General features: G+C 38.1%; 1 protein-coding gene across 1 annotated transcript; it reads right to left on the minus strand.

Annotated features, from left to right (window-relative positions):
- Nucleotides 1–273: 273 nt before the first annotated feature.
- Nucleotides 274–19,736, minus strand: pgfb (placental growth factor b). The gene is made up of 7 exons (XM_015011830.2): nt 18,954–19,736; nt 4,040–4,076; nt 2,663–2,859; nt 2,079–2,158; nt 699–728; nt 541–603; nt 274–440 (listed from the first exon to the last, which is right to left on the minus strand). Exons 1-7 carry the CDS (start codon nt 19,014–19,016, stop codon nt 419–421), a joined length of 492 nt encoding a protein of 163 aa, XP_014867316.2. The 5' UTR covers nt 19,017–19,736; the 3' UTR covers nt 274–418.
- Nucleotides 19,737–24,457: the final 4,721 nt, after the last annotated feature.

The raw sequence follows: 24,457 nt of genomic DNA on the forward strand, positions 1-24,457 counted from the left end.
AAAGGTTGCTGGTCCAACTATTTCAGCAATAAATATAGAGATTTAACACGTATTACCAAATTTAAATACAGAAAAAAAACCTGACAACTTAAAATAACTGACACAATAATATCAAGTGGAAGTTTAAAAGTTGAGTCTGTTCTTTTCTACATTGCACTGGCTCCCATGGATGTCCATTGTGTCAGGTGTGTAACAGAAAGTGTTTCCACCAATCAATATGCACGTCCTGTTGAATCTCGTTATTGCAGACACCCTGTCCGTCATCAGGACAGCGTGTCAGCAAACCAACCCAGCTGTTGGAGTCTCTGGCAGCGGACACACAGGTTTTGATAGATGAGTGGAGGAGACTCTTCATGCTGTCACCAGGCTGGAGATAAATAGTCAGCCACGCTGCAACAGTAGTTGGGTTGCCGCTAAGTTACCTGCGAGGAATCTGGCACCTGCAGGTTAACGAGAGTAAAATATTGCACCTTTATTAACGTGATTTAGACAACTAGCTGGTACTTTACCTTCTTCCTGAGTAAAAAAATGCATCGTTACCTGTCACAGTCTTTTGCTTTTTGTCTCTCCTTTCTCCTCCTTCCTCTTCCTCGTTGCCTTTTCCTACACAACAGAAAATACATTATCCAAGTTTTCCAGATTCTTTGAAAATTTTTACTATTAATTGTAAAAATTTAGAATAAAAATAACATTCTTACCTTCCAGCCTTCATCAAAGGTTTCCGCACTCTGAAGAGAAAGTTTCAATAAATTACTGGAGAACAAATCAAAGTACAATTTTAGTTAAATACATATGTAGTGAATGTAATCACCAAACTGGTCTCTTAAAATATTTGCAGTATACTTCAGCGTTATCACATATATTTCACAGGGAACCTGGCTCTGGAACATTGTTTACCTTCTCTTATCATCAGACTAAATCATATTGATTTGAGTTCTCAGTGATACTTCTGATCTATTCATTTTCCAAGAGTTGTACAATAATGCAAACAACTTAAATTATTGTTACAATCAAGGTTTGGGTGCACAAGCAAAAATGTATTGGACATGTTCTCTAATCCCTATGTGGGCTAAAATACTATACACACATTGCCACTAATTTTTGGTGAAGTGTCTCTTAGCGAGTTGCGCCATGTGAACATTCTTTTTGTTGGTTTTGGTATAACGCTGACAATAAAATTTAACCTATCTTCTTGGCTGAAGTGTAAAAATTCAGTTGAGTTGATAGTTTTTCTGCTGCGGAGCTGGTTGTTAAGCACAGTCCACAAATATTCAACAATAATGAGGTCAGAAGCCATACTCAAATCAGCAGCAATATTGAGGAAACATAAACATAATCAGGTGCTCCAACAGGACAATAAATCTTAAACACACATCTAAACTGGGTTTTCATTGTATATGCAAGGTGACACTGAGTTTCTGGAATGGCCTGGAAACTCAACATTAGTAAAAATTGTTGGACTACATCTAAAAACTCCAAACATACCAGAAAATCATTCAAGTTTCACACTCTAATTACAGAGGAATTGAGTGTTAAAAGCTTGTATAGGAGCAGTTAGCCTGGTCAACAACCACAGTAGTTTTGTAAGTTGCAATTAGAAGATGACTACATTGTGTACAACGTGGCAATGTAGATTTGTTCCCTGTAATCTGTGGTTAAGTTACAATAAGAGCCTCTTCTTGGGTTTGTTCTTGCTCTGTTTCTTTGTTTATCTGCTCACAGCGTGGCACCATTTCATTATGTGAATCTGTAAAGCTAGACTTTGAGAGGGTTTTTTTTTTTAGCAGTGATATACAGAATAATCACTTAGGGACCTTTAAGTACTTCACTTTAAATATATACGTTGAGTTTTTCACTATTATTATGCCTTAGATCCCAATATTGTTAATTCAAATGTGAAAGATAACAGGGCTCAATTCTTTGGTTGAGGGCTGTATGGAAACATCATTGATAACTGCAGTTTTAACGTAATAAAATGCTTTTAACTAAATACAAGTAAATAATAGGAGAAAGTTTGTTTTTTTTACATCTGTGTTTTACGTCATAAATTAGGGAAACATATTTTTTTGTTCTCTTACCTACATTCACATGTCTTATGCTCCACAAAGGTCATCTCAACATATTCTTCACCTGGTTCAGATGGCCGGATTTTCAGCAGCTGTTTAGCACAGTCAGAAGACAGGATTATAATGGGACAGTACCTTTCAAAAGTAGTAAGACTTTAGTAAGACTGCAGTCAGGCAATGCACTTTACATTTTCTGTTCATGGATTCATCTACCTGAGCTCTATGAACTTTGTGATATTATTTAAATTTCTCCATAGCCCATAGCTATGTACTTAGTGTGTGTTTTTATGTCTTCCTGATGCTGGATATTTGGTAATGTTCAAACCGCTGAGGCCTTCGCTGAATTTCTAGCACGATTAAATTACACTCAGGTGGACTCTGTTTAATAATTATGCGATTTCTGGTCGAACAGGATTTGATCATTCAATTATATTTTTATTGGCAAAAAAAAAAAAATGAAAACCATGCATCAAAAGTAACGCTCAACTTAGTGTTGATCTACAACCTAAATCCTGTAAAATACATTGAACATATGAAGTTGTGTAAAACTGTGTAAAAAAAATCCAGGAGTATAAACATTTTTGCTGTTTTCTTACCTGCATTGTGACATTGGAAGTTTCAGTGGGATGACACTCTAAGTTCTCGTCTCCACAGCAGCCGGCACATCTCACCAGTGGCACACAGGAGGGGCTGTAGATGTGCTCCACCTCCGTCGGGTATTCCTGGACAACCTCTACCAGCTTCTCCATGGTCCGACAGAAGCTGCGACCCCACACCTCTTGAAACATCAGCACTGTTGGGAAGAACAGGAGGATGAGCCACGTTGGAATAACTTTTGGTTCTCATAAAGATGCGGAGTCTGACCACTCAGAGCAAATTCCCAAGCTCTCTAATGAGAGAGAAAATCACTACATGGATTGTAAATAAACTATACTATTAGTTTCTATTTATTTGTTCACAAATGGTAAGAGTAATTAGTTAAACAGGATAATAATGACATGCTCATGTGATGTATACAGAGACGTAAAGCCAGATGTGATATACAGTGTATCCTGTTTTCTTATAACAGAAAGAAACATTTGTACAATGTGCAGTACACTTTCCTGTGGGAGTACATGTGTGAAAGTGTCCTACTTGCTGCGGGGGGAAGAGAAGAACAGGGACGACTATAGCCAAACACAGAAGGAAGAGAAAACAAACACTGGGAACATGGCCATGAACAGAACCCTGCTGGAACTGGAGCTGAGTTGCCCCGCAGGCACCCCTGGGACTGCACTGACCTCCAGAGGTCACCAACTGGAGCCTGACACCATAACAGCTGTTTATAAACGCAGACTGGCTGGGAGGAGATGGTTGGGGAAGCATCCATGGTCAGGAGATGAGGCCGTGAACTGTAATGTTGTGATACAACGTTAAGCGACATTTTGCTGGCCACTTACTACGGCTAAACTCAACTGTATGTCTTCCACTTCTCTAAACTTTCCTCTGTATTCCAGATCCCGGCCTGGGAGCTGTGCAAGCCTTTAAGTTGCAGTTTATTTCTCCTTCGGCAGCATTAATTTATAGTGATGTGAGGGAGGGAAAGGATGTGAGGAGAGAAGGTCAGAAGTTGGGTAATCCCTTTTGGCTCAGACAAGCCCTGTTATTGTGTGGATTCAATTCAAGCTTGCTGACTGGTAGCCAACATTCCTGAGTTTTGTCATTAATTTCACATCCCAATAATGCATGGAAAATACAACTGAGTTTGAAATCAGTTTCATTCTCTGAGGTCTAACTTCTGCTGTGAATAAACAAAGTATGGATAAAATAATCCATTGTGAATATATTTGTGTGTGGGAGTGTGTAAATATGGCAATTTATTCAAGAATTTAGAAAACATTTATTTTGTCCGTACACTGTTTTCGACTGCACTGATAAGTTTCGATTTTTTAATTGATGATGCATTCTGAAATAAAACAGCGACAAATACTTACCTTCAATGGTGCTATTTGTGTCTGCCGTGGGTAAATTCTGAAAAGAGAAAAAGACATCTAAAAAAAATGTAACAGTAAGAACCTCTCAGAAAACATACATTTACCATATCATAAAAAAAAACTAGATTGGACAAAAAACCTTTACAATCGAGAAAACAACAAATAAAACCAGTGTCACTGAGAATAGATAAAAAAATGTCATATTCAACCAAACGTGAGAATATGAAGTTTGTTTTAAAAACAGTAATGAAACAGTTTTAGAGATGTTGCAAAAAAAAAAAAAACACACTACTGCATTTGCATTGTGTCTATAGAGCATATTAAAAACATCTGGTCTACTGACCTGAGGAAGGGAGGCAGTATATAGACGGGGCAGCAGTTCAGACTGCTAAAATGAAATATAGCTATTAAGAGACTGCACTGCTGACAAATGAAGCAGCTGCAGCAGATAGAAATGGAAAATTATAATAATCAAAATAAAGTGTGATGCAGTGGTCAAATCAACTGGAAAAGGCAAAGATTTAACAGTGTTACACGTCACATTTTATATGACATTTATGTCTTCTAACTACATGTTCAAAAAGACTTCTACAGAGGTTGTAGTTAATGCGCCACAAAAGGCTATTGATATTAGTTATGCTTTCTTTATCTTGTTATAATCTTGTAACAATGCTGTTGGCTCGCATTTCTCAACAACTTTATCGATCTATATACACTGGCATCCACTATCATGTTTGACTACTTGCTACGTTCTTCTCCCCATGCGGGTCACTTTGGGGTCATAAACTGTTCACACAGATCCCTGACTGCGCTCACATTTAATTAGTAGTATAAAAAATTAGATTTCATTCAAAATCGGACTTCAGTATCAAGATCTGCTGTCAATGTAGCCAAGGATAGGCTGGAGAAAACAGTCAGCAACGCTTTAAAGTGGACAATAAACAAACCAGCTCTCTATATAAAATGAAATAAAATAAAATAAAAAAAAAAAAAACAGAAGGCAGAAGATGGAGAAAAATGAAAAGATCTAACCATTCAGTCCTGTGGAGTCCTATGGTACTCCGCAGGGGAGGCCACCAGGCGAGGCGATAAAATCGTTAACTTTTAAAACGTCTATTTGAAAGGTGAGCCAAAAATGACTACAGTAGCACAAATTCACCTAAGATTATCTAATTTTTCTTTCAATTTTAATTAACACAGTAGCAAAATATTGAAAAGGAAAACATTTTTTTTGTCCTCCAGTGGTGACAGCTGGTACTACATGGGCCTATAAAATGGGTTGACAGTGGATCTTCTTTTCCTACCCTGGATTGGTTGAATCTTTTTTGACAAGCAGCAAATCCTCGCTGACATGTTCCACAGCGTGCCCAACTGTTTAGGCTCAAAAACCTGCTTCCTGTGGTGTAAGATTCAGTTCTTTATTTATTTTCCCATTGATGGCTTCCCCCTCCGTCTTGATTTTTTCCCATCATCCCCTGATAAACAGAGTGAATTTCTCATTCGCCTGGGAAAACACAAAACCTCTGCTTGACTCCATCTCAGGAAGGGAAATCTAGGTTTGATAAAACACCCTCCAGCAGAAATGCAGGACAGGCGGCAGACAACCTACTTCCGCAATCCTTCGTCATAAAATTGAATTTCATTTTCTTTTCTCTTCAACACAAGCCTGATGAAACGCAACAGTCAGTGCAGACTCTGATACATGGAAAAGTGTTATGCAATACCAGACAGTTGTTTTCACACCATCTGTTCACAGCATAAATTGCATCCTCTTCCTGTTTTGAACCAAAATTAGCTTGTGGATGAGGATGGTATCTGTCAGCACACCGCCACAGTCAGCAACGTGATTTAGGAGGAATGCCGTGATTTGACGATGATGAATTCCACTTCGCACAAATATACAAGGGATACATTTTAAACTTTTAGTGAGATAAGTAGGAGATGTACCTCCTGCAGGAGGATTCCCCACAATTACTCAGGGTTTCTCCTCTCTGCATTTTGGGAACAGATGAAGCTTCTTGCTCTTTTTCTCAGAGCAGCTCATCATCTGGCCGACATGTACAGCTGTTCCTCTGACAGCAGAGTTGTTCCATAGAGCGGTGCCCAACGAACTGTGTCTGCCGCTGCACAAAAACACAGCAGGACACGAGCTCTGCTCTGTGAATATATTTTAATGCTCAGCATGGGAACGTCACAGTGCAGTTTAAGCTATTGTTCAATGTCACTTTCACTCAGTCGAGCACTGATTATTTTCCATTCTCTATAGCAACATCAGAATAAAACAAAACTCTCTCTACCATTAACCGTCCTAAGATCTTTTCACTTTCTGTCTCTTTTCCATTTTATGAGCTTGCTACACATTACAAAAGTTTCTTGTCTTTGACTCACTTGCTCTTCAAGAAGTCGAGGGTTAAACCTTGTCATAACAAGAAAATATTTCTGGTGCCTGTTGGGTTTGAGAATAGAGGAGTATGAGAAAACCTGCTGTTATGATGTAAAAAAAAAGTTGCCTGAGACGTCTCAGATAGCTACTTCCTTCTCCTCATGCACTTAGCAGTATTAACTTTGTGATCAATGGTGACTAGAGGTAGTTTAGCTCTTGTGGAAAAAGCAGGGTTTTATATCAGTAAATTATGAATGATCTTGACAAACAAATCCCACAAGCTAGATCAATTTCTGACTTCACCTTAGTATCTTGTTCACCTCATTCCCCTAATTAGGCTTTTTTTTTCAAGGAGATTCACTTCTAATTAATTAGGTTTAATGTGGTCTTGTGTCGTTTTCAGGAATTGTTTAATGAACTAAAGGCTACACAAATGAACAAATATTAAACCTGTCAGATTATGTTGTCCAGGTTTGTCTTGCTGTTTATGAGCATGTGTGCAACTTTGGCTAATTTCTGAACCAGAATCTGCAATGGAACAAATGACTGGAAAACACAATCATGCTGAAGACACTAAATGCTTTATACAGCATAAATTTCTTGTACGTTTTCTACAAAAAATACCATAAAATTCAAGGAATTGTTTCCTGTTCAGATGCAGTCAAACAAGCAGATAAAATAAAATCAGCGGAACAAAACCAATTAAAATTAGGACTAGCGCTGTCCCTAATCCACAGTATAATCATAAAAATGTGTAGCTGTTTATTTTTAACATTAGAAATCTTCTATTCACGTTCCACAATATGTTCATTTACAATATCGTACGCCCATTGAACCTTTCCATATTTTATTATAAACTACAACCACAAATTTCAGTTATTACAAAAGAACAAAACACAGTAACCCATTGTTCAGTAAAGGGAAGAGGAGACATGGGCTTCATAATCGCAACTGCAAAAATGTTCCTGCAAAGTTTTGACTTGGAGGGCCTAGATGCATTTGTAAAACAAGTATGCACTACTTTTTGTTTATCTAACTTATAAAAAAAATCCCAAGTTTATGGTTCTCACAAGAAAAAAAAATAGAAAAAGTTCAACGACAGGAGAAATTACGACAGAAAACTGATTAAATTACACTTTACGTAGTGGCTGTTAAATTGTACAGCAGTTAAAGGAGTTCCCCAAACTGTTAAGAGTTTCTGCTCTACTCATGTGTTACTACAGGAATCGCTTAGTCCCTGAGCTCCTGCTGTCAGGCCACAGAGGCCCAGAACATCATCACTCTCTAGTCCCACACAGCTGAACTGCGTCATCTTTAACCTCCTTGCTTACTCCATCTGTCAGGGAGAGGGCAGCGTGCGTAGGGAGCACAGCTTAACATGACAGAGATTTTGCTTAATGCTTCAAGGATATATCAGTTTAGAGGGTCAAGCGGAGGAAGTCAGTTCAACAGCAGGTAATGGCAATTTGCTGAACAAGATCTGGGTCCAAGCTAAAATAATTAGCATTGCATTTCTTAAGAGAGCAAAGAATGAAGGACATAGTGCAATACACCAATATTATAGGTCTTTCTGTCCTTTCCACTGGATTACAAAACAGTCACAGTAAGGATGAGGGATGTTTTGTTTAATAACAAGTTGACAACAAGTAGTGTTAGATACTTTTTGCTTCACTTTTATGCATAGTTCAAATGTCTAACTTATTACATAATGAAAGTAATAACTACCAACAAGCAAGAAAATCATTGAAAATACTGAATATTGCTGGTATTCCCTCAAAAAGGTAAAAGGTATCATAAGGACAGCAAATTAAGACTATGGACAATTTCTCTAAACACACGTATTTGGTGGTTGACAAAATATGAGATTTTCACCACAGGGAAGCCAACAGTATCTTACAATTATCAACACAAATCATTCTGCAAGAATTTGGTTTTCATTGTCAGTGTGGTTGAATCCCACTGGGTTTGTGGCTTGAACATGCCGCATTTACACTGTAAAATCCATAATTTACAGTGTAAATGCGGCATGTTCAAGCCACAAACCCTTAAATATTCCGACTTTTAGCTACAAAACGCACCATACATGCTCTTGTAGCGTAATAACTACAGTTGCTCCAACTCCTGCCTTATTATTTGATTGCTTTGACTTTTAATAAATTACTTCAGAGATGTCAGGTCACCAGGCTGAGTGAGCTTTGCAGTATACTTTTTATCAGAGTTTAAACCAAAACAAGGTTCACGTCAGCAGAACTGTTTACTTTAATAATGAGGAAAAGCAGACTGGCAGAGATTTGGGAAAATCCCCTCCTCGGTTCTCAAGACTTGGGCTAATAATGACTGAAGTAAATAATAGATCCTGCATTTATCATTTATATATTGATTTATATATATATATATATATATATATATATATATATATATATATATATATATATATATATATATATATATATATATATATATATATATATATACACATATATAATTTAAAAATATAGGTTTCAGAACTTCTGGATTTGCAAATTTTTTGGTACACCCATATTCTTACACACAAGAGACATCTGGAACAAGAGCAATGGATGGCACAGCTCTTACCCTTGAGCCCTGGCTGTGTTGGCCTATCAGTTAACTATTCACGGCTAAAATAGCTTCTCAGTGCCAGACATGTTGCAGTAGCACAAGTGTCCCCAACATTAATGTCAGTTTCCAAAGAATATTTTTTAACAAAGTATCATGAATGATGAGGAATTCCTGAAACATTTGAAAGTTGAATTGGAATAACAGCACGTTGCACCAATCTGATGGCTAAATTACCTAAATAACAGATTATAGACAATAAATATGTTTGTAATTGATCTCTTATGTCTGTTGATTCAATAATTTAGCAGGAGAAAGAGTTTTTGAATATAAAATTTTATTTATAATACTGATATATAGTTAGCGATTGATTAATCACAGACAAATAGATTTTAGGAATTTATTTTTTGTGCAACAAAGCAGCGTCCTGAAGGCATTTTTGCAAATTGATTACTGATCCCTTCTTGCAACTATTGCCCTGGTTAGCACATTGACAAACCATTCCTATCAAGGACCATCACTGACTCAGATAAAGTGGCTCGTTGTTCAGCTATCTCTGTCATTTTAATTAATTATTCTTAGAAAGAATAAATGTGGCACAGAGGAACATGTTCTTGGTTTTATGATAGGATGAAACTTAACCCGTAAAACCACAGAGAAACTAAACCAGTGGACACAACACCACTCTAATGCTAGGCTTCCATCTGCCACCGCGATCCAGGTTCATTACATCAACAATAAAATCCACAGCAGCATTTCTCAGGCCTCACATGCAGCTTGAAGAAAACAAAACATATTTTCCACCCCTACTAAGGAAAAGCAGGCACTGTTTTGTATACATGAGGCAGGTGAACCTAAAACATCAGGAGTGACATTACCCAGCCGGGTCTGCAAAGTGGTCAGGTCAGAGCTCATGATCAGGGGCAACTTTCAAATTACCAACAAACTTCAAACCAGAACACATGGTGAACGTTTACAACAATCACTCCAGAAATCAGGGTGAGGAGAGGATTACTGAATCTGGACTTCTTTCACACGCTATAAAAAAGGCACATTGATGTGTTATGAGGCAGATTCCCAAATCCTAAAGCAGTAATTTGGAGATCCACGTAATGCATCCAGGAGGAGAGTTAGCTGCAAGCCAGTGACTTGACGCATTCAGTTGGATTTTCTAAGGAAGAAAACTTCCAACCAATTTGAATAACAAATATAACTTGACTGTGTTATTTTAAAATGATCAAATTGAAATGTATTAGTAACTAATTTTAAAGGGGGCATAAGGGAATATTTGTTATGAACTGGGACAATATAAATACACTAAATTGAACTTAAATGAAAAACCTGGCATTACGTAAATCACAGGGTAGAGCCTCCACCCCAGTCTCAAGTCTTCACTACTTACAACAGATCCTCTTCCAGGATTTATCTGTATTTAGCCCCATCCATCTTCTCACTAACTCTTACAGGCTAGTCTTTTTAAAGTGGGAACAGTGTGTTCAGGGTTAGTGCAGGGTTAGTTCTTTTTTGCCACACAGGCCATAAAGTTCAATTTTGGTCTCTTTAGACCAGAACATCTTCTTCCACATGCTTCCTCTATTTGGATAATGGCAAACCTGTAGCTGAAATCTTTCTTGCAACTTTTCCAAAACATGGAGGACAGTAGCAACAGTTGTACTGTTCATAGATCCCGCTATGCTCTGGATCTCTGTAGCTCTTCCATGATTATTATGGGCCTGTCAGTTTACGAACTTATTTTCTAGTTATGTGATGTGCACCAGATTTTATTTATATATAACAGATACATTTCCATGCATGCCACACTTTGTAGATTTGTATTCACAAATTTATCTAACTTAGTATTTTGGAATTTGATTTTGAAATATCAATTACTTTTTGTCAATCTAAAACACAAAATCACAATGACTTAGTAAAAAAGTTGCAAGGTAATCAATTTAAGACTGATTAAGAGAGTTTCTCACACTCTTTAAAAAATAATTTTATCTTCAACAGGGAGTTTTCTCACTATAAGGGCAGGTATGCTTTCTCTGGTTTTCAAAATAACACATACTACAAATAGGGTCAACAGACATGGAGGAGGTAAAGGTCCATATAGATGTTGATTTAGATAAATACAGCTTCCTTAGTGTAAGTTCATTAATGAATGCACAGATGTCTCCCCAAAGACATAGACACAAACAGACACAATCAACACAACCGCTGTGCACTCATACGCAGACACACACACACACGCACACACACACACTACACAGGTCCTAAGATAAGACTGACCGGTGGTAATTGTGGTCCCTATTACAGTAAAATGCTTTTCTGTAAACCACAGTAAATTACATCCAGATGGGAGATTAAAGCTTGCTGAGTAGACGGCTGCCCCGAGCATCACCACTCCTCTTCCTCCTCCGAAGCAGAAGGAAGGAGAAATCCATATTTCCTGATTGCAATTGCAACCCTCCCCTGGGCCGGGAAATTACAACTGGAGAGAAATACCCCAACAACGCAAATAAAAGCACCGTCAGTCAGCGAGTCACTACAACTTTGTGAGCACACTTTGACCAAGAAAGATTGGCAAGAAGAGAAAACACAAGGAGTTCATCAATTTTAAATGTCTGACAGGCAGAAAAAAGGTTTAAGTATTTTAATCTGCTCAAAGTCGTCATAGACACACCTGAAATTTTGATTTTATAACATCCAGAGCTACAACAGACAGGCTAAACATGAACATATGTGGAAAAAATATGAATGGTAATTGTATTTGTGCAATATAAAAGATCAGTGTCCAGTATTGTTTTTCTTCTAGTGTCAAGGAAACACCTGTGTAACATCATGTACTTGCAGACACAAGAGCCACACCTTCATCAGTAATGGCTCCCTCATCCAGGGCCGAAATTGAGAGTTTGTGGATCTCTGGCCTAGAGACAATTTTGGTGCCATGCACACTGAAAGTTAGGCTAACGTCAACATCAAACTTGTCAGGCCTTGTCCACATGAGGACAGCTTTTTACAAAACTATATTCCTGTTTGGGTTTTCAACAAAATATTATTTCTAGAATTGCTTTTTCCACATATAAACCAGCATAGCATGTTTTATTAACTGATATAAAAATTAGCTGTCTGATCCGAGGCAACTACGTCTCCCCAAGAGAAAAGAAAACTTTTGGATTTCTAAAGGTTTTTCCAAAGGTTTTCAACCTGTCTAATTTGACAGAGGCATTGAAGATGGTACATTCCTGTACTTTTACAGGTTTTGTGGTCAATCAACTGATCACCACTTTTTAATAAAGTAAAGACATCTTTCTACTACAGATAAGGCAACTAGTACTGATAATAGCTTCACAAAACTTCAAAACATCTGAACTATTCCCCTCAGAGGTTATGGCCAGTCAGTATCTTATCTGCAGCAGACTTGGTTGGCTCTAGCATCTTTGTGGAATCAAAGAAGGTGTTTTGAAGTCATGGTATGACTTGACATCCAGACATGAAACTAACTTCCCTTTCAGATGTCTCCCTTCCTAGCATGTCAGCTCAGAGGCATATCAATTGAGGGTTGACTACAACTTCTTAATGCCATCTTAGTTCTTTCAAAAATTCCACCTAGACAACAAGAAGACATTTCAGACACGTGTTGGAGCCCAAAATGTACATTTTTGCCTGTCTAAATCTACACCAATCTTACAATTCCTATCGAGGCCTGCCTGGTAACCCACAATTATTGGCTTGAAACTTCTGATGTAGAACATGTATGTCAAGTAGATATCCTGCTGGACGTGTTAAATTTAAAACAGGAGTGTATACGTATGGAGAAATAATGCATGAAACGTGCTAAAACACTTGAGAAGGGAGTTGGTCTAGCCCACTTTGTCTTGGCACCACTCTGATTAGCCATTAGCTAGAAAACTAATCTCTGTTTCAACAAAGTGAATACACCAGACAGGTATCTACTTCTGAAAAGATACTGTGTAGTCAAAACCTCTCAACTCCCTCTGCAAAAGCATCTAAACCATCCTTTTAACCTTATCCCTCCTATCTTTTGGTTAAAGATATGGAAGAGGCATTGCGTGTGCAATGATGAATGTAATGCTCAGAAGCAATCTAATGTTATCTGGTTTGTATGGTTTTATCATAGAAAAAAATAATTACCCCCATTTTTGGTCAGAGACGTTTCGAACAAGCTTTCTTTATAATGAGATTAATCTAATGGTTAGGCAAAACCAAATAGCTTTTGGTACTTGTGGTTTTGACATGTAGGAGTGGCAGAAATACAGACCAGAGATGCTTACAAGCTCTATCCTCAGCTAAAATTCCTGTCACACCAAAGCAGGTTATCGTCAGTGCCAAACCCAATGGACTAAAGGAAGTCAGGTTTTGAAATGCTGATGCAGCATTTTCTTAGCCTTCTTCCACACAACCATAAAATGAAGGAGGTAGTTTACACCAAACGCTACAGATTAACTACAAACTAATGGAAATCAACAAACACTGAAGATTTTAGAAAAACTCTCCTGTATTCGATCTGTAATAGAGACATGATGTGGTATGCATCTTCTATCTATACATCTGTGATTTAGCACATATACAGGAGTTCAGGATGTGGTTTACACAGCCAAGGAATCAGGAATAATACAAACAATTAGAATGCACAAATACACACTAATTCATTGGACAGCTCATGTAAAAGGGTGAGCAAGAGGTCACTATTGTTCAAATAGGAAACCCAGGTGCTTCCACCCTCAGTCTGGGGTAGTAATACCATAATAAATCAGCAAGCATGTTCACAGAGCATAGCTCTCCATGAAAATGTAACCCAGATTTAAGAGCTACATGTATTTTATTGAAGCTTAATTTTGGACTTGTGCTTTCATGTTTATTGCTGTGAACTCAATGACCAGAGCGTGCTTAGACTGACAATTTTTTAGTCACTAGTATCTGTATACCAGTGTGCCTCTTGGCCAGGTCTCACTCCAAAAATAGAGATTTTATCTCAAGGGAAATCCAATAAAATAATGATTAAATAAATTTATTTATTTAATAAACTCACCCTGATGGTACAATGACTGTCTAATATTAGATTATATCAGATTCTATGCACTTTCTGAGTATTTTTTACATGGATGGATTGTATTGGGAGGAACTGGCTTGATATGAATTGAAACTGAATATTAATTGGATCTATTGTAATTTCAATCCATATAAATGAATTTGAGTTGAAAAAAAAAAAAGACAGCTGAAAAAAATACAAAAAAAGAACTTCACGTAAGGGAGGGTTTGGCAAAAAGCTTTCCTAGAGGATCCAAAAACAATTCTCAGTCTATTTTGCATATAAACTCAGTACAGTGTTTTATTTACCTAGAAACTCATTACAGTATGAAACACTCAGTAGAAAGGAGATAAGGAGGCATCACAATCAGATGACTAAACCACAACTACCCTCCTCCTCTTTGGTTATTTTCAGAAAATAACCAAACTCCATAAAACATCAAAAACATACAAAATAAAAACAAAAAAAAAATCAATTAAAATAAATGCAGAAGATAACTAAGAAAACCAGAATTACAGTCAGAGTAACCAGAAGGAAATGTTTAGTGCCTGCACAACAAAACTGCACACAAAAAAAGTAAAAACCACATCCCTTCCAGGTCGTAATCCCGGGTAATCTGATTTTGTAAAAAGGATTAAAAAAAAATTCATTTGATGGTAATAAAAAATCTGATCTCCAAAAAGTTTCCATAAAGTAAAAATCAGTCCAAGGTTCAGAATAGAAAAGCAAGAACACACATTCAGAAACGCTGAAATACGTAAGCGATGAATCCGTTGCACTTAAGAATTATGAAACAGCAAAAACCCCACCCTCTTTTGGCCACTCTGTGTTTCAGAGCGGACACAAGTGATCTCTCCATTCGCAAGGCTGCTGATAGATACTCCAGCTGTGAATGTCATGAAAAAAAAAAGGATATTATTTATTAGTGACGCATTTTTAGGTGTGGGAAATTCATGAAAGATGTTGAATTTATAACTTTTTGGGGTTTTACAGAAGGTGTTTGCAGCAAAGAAAGAGAGGCGAGGAAATGCTCTTTCACTAATGAGCAGTAAAACACGTCTGTAGGGTTAAAGGAGTATCCAGATTTAGGACTGGCTCTGTGTGATCTGACAGATTGGATGTTGAATCTCAGAGATTGTACTGTTTACACTTGCCATCAGTCTTGTAGGCAGCAGGGGGCATTTAACCTGCTTCAAACTGGGGCCCCTGTGCTTTGTCATTCATGTTTTGACTAAGCAAGCCATGAGCTGATTATACGGATTAGAGGAAATGTGGGGATACCACATGTTTTCTACCAAGTTTCAACTTAACAACAGCTGCAAAGTGTCCAGCCTGGAAAACTGTTAGGACATGAATCTTTCACAGACCTTTAAAGCCTCTCTGAGTCAGTACTTCAGTATGCAGACTGCAGAGTGGTAAAGTCTGCTGATTCAACAGGCTTCAGCGGTGTGTGAAGTGTGACAGTGGGAGTAAATGGATGAGAAAAGGACCTGGATTTGCATTAAACATGAGACGCATCAGAGACAACTGCCACGCTGGATGGAAATCAGAGACTGAAAAGGTTCAAGAGCTGGAGCTCTATGTGGCACAAGTCCCACCATCCAATGACACGTCGTCTCTCAAGTATCTGTGACACAACGCAGGCTTGTTAAAGAGTGCCCACTCTAGTGTCGGATTCACTCTGCTCAAGCAGATTTTCATTAAGAGACCACCAGGCGATGCCAGGAAACAGAAGACGGATAAGCTTTGTACTGCCTGACAGAAATACCTCAAACACTTCTCATCTAGATGCTGTACTTAACACTGCCTTTTACTATTAAAATGTACAGAAACATGAACATGGGCAGTGAAGGGGGGGGGGTGCCTCACACTTTGAGACAGCTCAGCAAGATCATGTATTATCCAGCTACAATAGAACATGCCATTAAAATGCATTCCAAAAGAAATAGAAACCAATATGTCTCCACACTGAAATAAATCACACAGAAAGAGAACAATCCATGTCAGTGAAACTAGTGTTTGAAGAAAGCGTCTGTAATTATGAGCTTAGAGCGTTCCCAAATGTACACGTAACAGTGAGTCACTTTGCATCATGTGCTGCTGCAGATGAATGATTGTGTGGTTTGTCGTGTTTCACCTTGTGAATGAATGAGCTGAATGGTGCTCATTTAAAGGTTATTCAAACCACAAGTTGCTGTACCTTGTCATCAGGAATGACTAAATGTTGATTTATCAGATCAGATTTTTTTTCTTCCCTTCATTGAAAGCTTCCAAAAACCCCTTATTGTAAATGCATCAATCATTAGCATGTTTGATGGACTTGTTTTAAGCTTTGCTGCATAAATGGGGATCATCTTCATATTCCTTCATTGCTGTTTGATTCAGGACTGTCATTTCTACTAAAGAACTTGGGAGCAATTTCCTGTTTTATCTGTTATGCTCCTCAGATCATTTCTCTTAGAAAACTGGAAATCAGCGTAGACTAGGAAACAATCTGATTGGTAAATTTGTAAGAAAAACCTTTCTAAAGTTAAAAGTCATGTAAACAGACACAATTTCAAGTAGTTAAAGAATGAAAACTGCTTCTCTCTGAGCTAGGAAATTGCACAAAAATCAACAACCCAACATCAAACTTCCCTGCCTTCTTCCAAAGGGCGCCTCCAAAATGTTTTAAAAGGGAGGGCAGCCAGATGGAGGTCATTGATACTCCTGGGGTGGCACACCAAAACCACAAGCCCAAAAAGAGTGGTGGTGGGTGAGGGGCAGCAAATTCATAGGGGAGGTATTCATCGCCCATCCTCCCCAACTCACCAAAATCAGATCAAGACAGAATGCAATAAAGCAAACAACAAAGTGATTAAACAGGCACAAAGGGATAACACATAGACAGCATAAAAGTAGGTATGTTTGCAAACAAGTTGCAAACACCCATTTAATATGAAAAGTACCTTGAATATGTGTATGGCATCAAAATAAGAACTACAAGGTCAGTAAAGTAACCTGTAATAACTTTTATGTAGCCTGAAGATCCTATTTAACATGTGCATAACATATCATATCAGGTAAGCTGTTGGAAAATAGATATGTAACATAACATTTGGCTAACTTTAAACAATCTTCTCATCTTCAGGTACAATCTCATCAGATGGTATTCACACTTCTTCATTTTTTTTTTATGTTACAGACAATATTCTAAACTAGATTTAGGATTTAGTATAGAATATTTCAAGATTAAGTAATCACAATATTGGGCTAATACTTAATTGTAGCATCTTTGGCAGCAATGGCAGCTAAAAGTCTGCTTTGAAGTGAAGAGTCATTCTTCTCTACAAATCCTCTCAAGAGTCAGGTTTGATGTGGAGCAAAGAGGTTTTTTTAAGGCCTTTCCAGACATGTTCAATTGGATTTGAGTTTTAATTCTGGCAGCATTCTCTAAAGGCAACTCTTTGTTGTCATGATCGTGTGCTTTGAGTTTTTGTCATGTTGGAAGATGAGTGGTCACCTTTGTCTGAGGTTCATAGCACCCTAGTGTAGGATCTTTTCTTTAAGAATATCTCTATATCTGGCTGCCAATCCCCACAGCATGCTGCTGCTACCACCATGCTTCACAGTGAGGGTGGGGTTTGCCAGGGGATAAGCAAAACCCATGTTTCTTAAAACATGGTTTGAGCTGCAGTAAAAAGAAATACTTTGGTTTCAGCAAAGCCAGACAATTTTATTTCTTCTGATCTGGCAGTCCCTAAGGTGGCTACCATAAAGGCCTGATTGGTCAAAGGGATAGCAATTGTTGACCTTTTAAGCAGTTCTTCTATCGCCACAACGGAACATTGGAACTCCACTTTATTAACCAATAATAAGGCTCTGGTCATCCTTTTGACCAAAGCCCCTTTTCCCTGATTGCTCAGTTTGGTTGGGAAGTCAGATCTCAGGAGGCTCATGGTGGTGTTAAGCTTTTCCTATTTCCAAATAACAGAAACCAAAGTGCTTCTAAGGATGTTCAACACTGTCAAAAGTTTTATGTCTCCTCATCCAGATTAGTATTTTGACAGAGACCTACAGACAATTGTTTCGACTTTACTGGTTGGTATCAGCTGTGAGACTCTATAGAGTTTGATTCCAAAACAATAGTCAGTGAGTTTAACTCACCACAAGCAAGTTAAAATCAAGTTGCAGAATCCAGGATACTATGCAGTGTAAATATAATATAATATAATATAATATAATATAATATAATATAATATAATATGGAAATAATTAAGGACTATGAATACTTTCTGGTGCCACTGTAAATTAAACATGGTATTCTCAGACCAAAACTTCAACAATAAGCCCCAGGTTATTTTGGTATCAGGAATGAAAAAAAAAAAAAAACTCTCCTTGGTATGTTTACTTTATCTTATCGCAAATTTTCAAAACTGTAGCCAGTGATAGCAAAGAAAGAAAAAAAAAACAACAACGTGAGAGGGGATGGCTCAGCCCTGACTGCAATTACCAATTATGCGATATGATCAAAAACTGAAAAATCAAGCACAACAGTAGCACATCTAATAAAAAAGAAGGTCAGTAATGTGCTGGTATGCTTAATTTAAAGTGGGCACCAAAATGTATTTCTACTAAGGGCCTCTTAAAACCTTGGACCGGCTCTGGTCATCACTAACTTACTCATGTCATATTCACATTTTAAGCAAAACTAGGCTAAAATATCCAACAATGACTATAATATTCTACAATATATATATATAAAAATGAATACGTTTCTAATTTTGTTCATATAAATGTGAAAGGAGAGTCAATTCACAAATTATGAGCAAAAGAAAACATATGTTTCACAAAGTATACACTTAAAAGGTAAAAAAATAAAAATAAAAATGTGTGTGTGTGTGAAGTGTGAAACAGCATACCTGTACAGGTGAGAGGAGCAGGTAAAGCGCCACCACACAGCCGAGAACTAAACTCGGTGTCATTTCGCGGTGTTTGCGCACAGAGAGAGATTGACGTGGCCAGGCGCTCACTTTCACTCAAGTTTAGAAATTAATAAACTGAAGGGAATAATATAATAAAAAGGCGTGGTCAGTCAGGTTAGAAAAATTATGCTGAACGGGATTTCCCGAGTCATCTGCTCCCAGTTCGAGCTGTGAGAGTGAGAAAAGTCACGTAGCTCCGCCTCTGCCGGCGTGTAACCTGATGAAGTTTTCGTTCACTAATGAAAAAAGGCCCCAGGGACCCGGAGAAAGTGCTAGAGTTTAAAGCGATTCAATCCCTTAGGATCTGCACTTAAAGCCAGAGCTTAAAGAGATAAAACATATCTATAAAGTGGTTCAAGCTGCGAGTCAAAATGTGAATGGACGGTAGAACAGGCACAAAAAAAAAAAAAAAAAACTAAAAAATCCCCGAGCAAAGTGAAAAAAAAATGATATGAGTCAGTCCAAAGTCTTTTTAAAAGAAGAGCCGCTCCGGAATCAAATAGTAAGTTTTGACTGAAAGTTTCAGTTTCTGGTCCCGCTCTGAGCTCCAGCCGGCTGAAAGAAACACTTCAGTCTAATTTCCCCGCACCACCTTTTTACTGGACATTTAAATCTCCTCCCCTTCCCTGTCCTGCCTCTGTGTCCTCCTCAGAATCAACTGAGACTTTGCAGCATCTTTCAGCCACAGCCTGCTCATTTATACCATCACTGCAACATTTTTTTTACGTGTAGTGATGCGCATTGGATTTACTGTACAGACTGCTCACCAATAACTGCGTATTCTGGGTTATTTTGCGTTCTGACTCAAATATCCTGATGAGTTACTTGGGTTGATTGAACACAATAGGGCTGAATTATGAATTTGATCCAACATATTTGATTAGGTTTTCAACAACAAAACATGGGCTAAAGTGAATAAAGCTTTCAAAAAAGTGTCAAAACAAACATATCATTACCTTGATTGTGAAAAAGGTTATTTAAAAATTAACATTTTGATACATTTTATACCCACTCCACACATTCAGGGAGCCATATCCTTTAGAGTAGTCAACTATAACATAAAAGTTTGGTTTTTGGAGTATGGAAGAAGCAGGAATACCCAGAGAAATTCAATTAATCACCTTCTTGGTTACAAGTGCACCAACATCTGATCAGATCCTTGTGCAGTTTTCAGGTTTCATAATCAAACAGGGGGTGGCCATATTGGAACCAATTTCAGTCACCTTGAAATCTGTGTGTTGAAATCGGGCTACGTCAAATTCATGCAGAGTAGTGGGCTCTAGAACCTTACTCCTCTGTATGTGAGCTTCTCATATAATCAAAGCTCTTATCCAAAGGCAAAGACAGACTTTTTTGCTGTGCAATTCTAATTTATCTATTCATTTGAAAACTGTCACTATTCCAAGCCTTTAACAAGATATTTTCAAATCTTCTGGGGTGTAACAGAGTTTGTGTGAAAAAAATTTAATATCTGTGTATGAAATGCCCATGAGAAGGTTTGGATCCGAATTAGAATCAGCAGTCTTTTTAGACAGATATTATTTTTTCATAACACTCCTCTCTTTTTTACAAACTGTATTTGTATTTTGGAAGGTCTCTGGCTTGCATTTTGTGTGTGTGTGTGTGTGTGTGTGTGTGTGTGTGTGTGTGTGTGTGTGTGTGTGTGTGTGTGTGTTTTTTAACCAAAAATATTTTAAAGCATTTCTCCAAAATATCAGTAGTTCGCTAAAAATTACTTTAATAAATTTAGTGGTGCATTAATGCTGGTCTGTGAACAATGATGCATTCCTTGTAGTCTCTTCTCGGTCACAATGTTTGGCTAAAAATGCTCAATTCATGGTGCAACAACATAAACCCACAAGTTGGTAAAAAACATAACTCTGCAGTTATTTAGTTACTCGGTCTGTTTGAGGGCCAACCTTTGAGTCCTTTAGATGTTCTGTAAGAGCTATTAAGGGAGGGTAAACATTTAGAGATCTTTTTCCACTGCTAACAAGTGTGGTATACTCATTGCAAGCTCCAGGGTGAAAAGAGACTTCCCTCTGTGGCTTTAGTGTTTAGTCAGGTTAGCTAAGAAAGAGGGGTAGATTTCATACTGTTCACACATCCCGTTGCTCTTCTGTTTGAGACTTTCTGTGTTTGCAGAAACCCTGCAAGCAGAGGATTCCTTGTGGGCTTCCACACATTCCTTCAGCAGCTCTGAATAGCTGCACGGCCCTTTGCTATTGAACAGACCACAGTCAGGAGCGTGGCGTTTCTAAAAATCTCAGACACTGGAACACCCCCACTCCTTTCTCAGTTTCGCCAGAGCTTTAGTCATTACTGGGAGTTGGAGATCATCTAAGACATTTGAGGTATGCTGTGATTTCACAGCATACCTGTAGCTCTACTGGGCACAAAATTCAAGGAGCAGAAAAAGCGGATTATTGAAGAAAGTGTGATTTTCCCTGCCGTGCATTCCTCAATGTGTGTCACTAAAGAAAGTTTCCAACCTGTAACAGTCTTTTGTCTTTGTGTAATTGCTACAGCAGTTCTGCAGGTGCAACCAACAGACTCTAGACTATCTATGTAACGCTGCTATAGGCTTAGGCTGCTGGAAGACAAAGTGACCACTTTTCCTCACTTTCTTCTTCTACTACTCTGCAACTTTCATTCTTTGCTGTTCTTTTTACTGTTAACTTTATGGCATTCTGTGTAGCGGTGGCGCCTCCCTGGAGGAGGGCATCGGCTGAGATACTGCTGCCCACAATGAAGTGTGTCCTCCTGCTTTTAACTTTGTACTTTCACTTTACATTTTAACTGTATCAGTTCTTCTGTTTCTTTTTTGTGTTTCTGCTCCGTTTTCCCAGAGCTCCAGCTGGTCATGACAGATGGCCGCTCATACTGATCCAGTTTCTGCTGGATGTTACTTCTTGTTAAAGGAGAGTTTCTCCACTTTGTCAAATGGCATATATAAATAAACAGAATATTGAATTGAATTGAACTGTGACTTTTACAGAAAATAAGGGTGGTCACATATTTCTTTCCCATTAGAAATGATTATGTTTTTATCATTCTTATCTGCGTAAATGCAGTGTGCTATGGAGATGATTGGCCTGTAACTCTGCTGAGATGCTAAAGAAGCTCAGGTTGCTGCTTTTAGTGCAACCATCAAGTCACCTGCATTGTTGGGTTTGGAGATTCTCCTCTTTTGACAATACTCTCCATTAGGTTAGATGATTTTGTTGACCAAAGAAAAACACATCAATACCATGGCTATTAACAAAGGTATTGGTACTATGGACAGGATGACTAGGTGCCAAGTCCTGTCAGAAAGTGAAATTAGTGTCTCCATAAAGCTTATCAGCAGATGGAAGCATAAAGTGCTCAAATAATTCCTAGAAGACTGCTGCCCTGACTTTGAACTTGATAAATCACAGTGAACTAAAGGCAGAAGATAACAGGGCCCCCCAAACCTTCTCTGATTTCACACTGGACCTTATGCAACTTTGATTCTGTGTCTCTCCACTCAACCCGGACTCTGTTATCTTGACTTTTTAATTAATACAAAATATGAGTTTATCTGATTAGAGAACTTTGGTTCACTAATCATTAAAGTGAACCTTGGTTCACATTAGCCCAGGTAAGACGCTCCTGACGTTTCGTGAACCTTTCTGGTTCAGAAGTGGCTTACCACAGGGAATGAGACAGTTGAAACTCATGTTTTGGATGTGCTTGTACGTGGAGGCTCTGGCTTCAGCTGCAGTCCAAGATTCTCTGCATATGCCCAGATTATTGAAAGAGCTTTGCTTCACAATTTGGCCAAAGCTGCAGTTATTCCTGTTACTTGTGCAACTTTTGTCTATCAAACTTTTTCTTTTCGCGCAACTTTCCATTAACATGGTGGGATAGAGCTGCCTGAATAACCAACTTAATCAAACTTTCTTTCTCGATTTTGTACAGTACAAGACTTTTGATTCACATCAGCTGTGAGCTAATCATTGAAATCTATATGTATGTGTCTTCTTTCTATTAAATTACTGGAATAATTCAGGTGTCTCTGTAATGAATTTAGTTATTTTAAAGATATTTGAAATAACACAGCAAAAAGCTGTGAATTCTCCCTCCTGCAGGAAACACGCATGCTGTTTGCCCATCTGCTCTGCGATCTATCTGTGTTTTTAAAGCTGCTCCAGCTGATAGGGTCTAATAAGATTACCCAAATTGTTTGCTCTATAAATGCATGCAGATAAGACAAACAAACATGGGCCTAGCAATAATGTGGGCTCATCCTACATTGGTGGGGGAGGGAAATAAATGGATCTCCATGTTGTCAGATTTAGAGGAACTTCATTAGACCAATGAAGTTCCTTTAATCAGGAAGCTTGACGGTATTGGTCACATGACTCCTTGTTTGGTGTCAGAAGGGAACAAAAACTGAAATTCCTTATGAAATTTATTGTGCACAAATTTAAAGATTTAAAGAACAACAACAAAAAGTTTTAAGGAAAGACCAGCAGGATGAACAAATAAGGCCATCCAGAGTCTCCAAGTGTAGGGTGGCTCTCAGAAATTGGAGTCCAGTTGTAAGCAACATTTCCCTTTTGCTGTTGACCCCTAATTTTCCAGGCCTGCAGTGTAAAGGTAAACAGATGAACAACATTAATGATGTTCATTCATCATTGCCTGGTCAACTTTGGTTTCTTCACAGTGAGGTCTTTAAGGGGAGCGCGGAGACTTTGAAGGACGTCATTAACAGCTCAAGTGTTCAGTCACGATGTCACAAACAAATTGTATGAATCAGCTCATGTTGATTCTAATGGCTGAGGCCAGGAAGACTCAGGGAAATTATATAATATGCTACGAATCAGGATGGACCACCTGGACAGCCCAAACAGGATAAGGCAGTATTTGACACCCAAACGCTGCCTTCCTGTCATTAATTAGCGCTGACGTCCCACGAGAGCCTCAAACATCTAGAGCTAATACAGAAGATCTGACAAATAGGAACTGCTTGTGCTTTAAGCAGAAGACTGCTTACCTTATAAGGTGATTGGTATTATCTCGCAACATTGTGTTGCATTACAGACAGGTGGAATCCTGTTTACACCTCCACGGCATATTTTTGTCTCAGACACTGTTTTGTTCCAAGGCTGTCAGGTGTCATCCTGTTTTCTTTCATGTCGGCATTGTTTCATGCTTCTAAGGAAGTCAGTCAATATGTTAACAGGCAAATGGAAGTCATTTCATCCTGAATGTGTCATAAATCAGTCATTTCCAGACACTGTTTTTATGCAGCTGTGTATTGGACAATGTTAACCACAGGCGGAGAAAAAGAAAGAAAAGAAAATATGACTATTTGAGGGACAATTATAGCACAGAATGAGGTATTCAGAGAACCATGAGCAACAGCTTCCAAGTGGGAAAATCTCCAATATAATAGGAGCTACTAATGTAGCATT

The sequence above is a fragment of the Poecilia mexicana genome, unplaced genomic scaffold, assembly GCF_051168715.1.
Source record: "Poecilia mexicana isolate PSO_F unplaced genomic scaffold, ASM5116871v1 scaffold_22, whole genome shotgun sequence".
Classification (NCBI taxonomy): domain Eukaryota; kingdom Metazoa; phylum Chordata; class Actinopteri; order Cyprinodontiformes; family Poeciliidae; genus Poecilia; species Poecilia mexicana.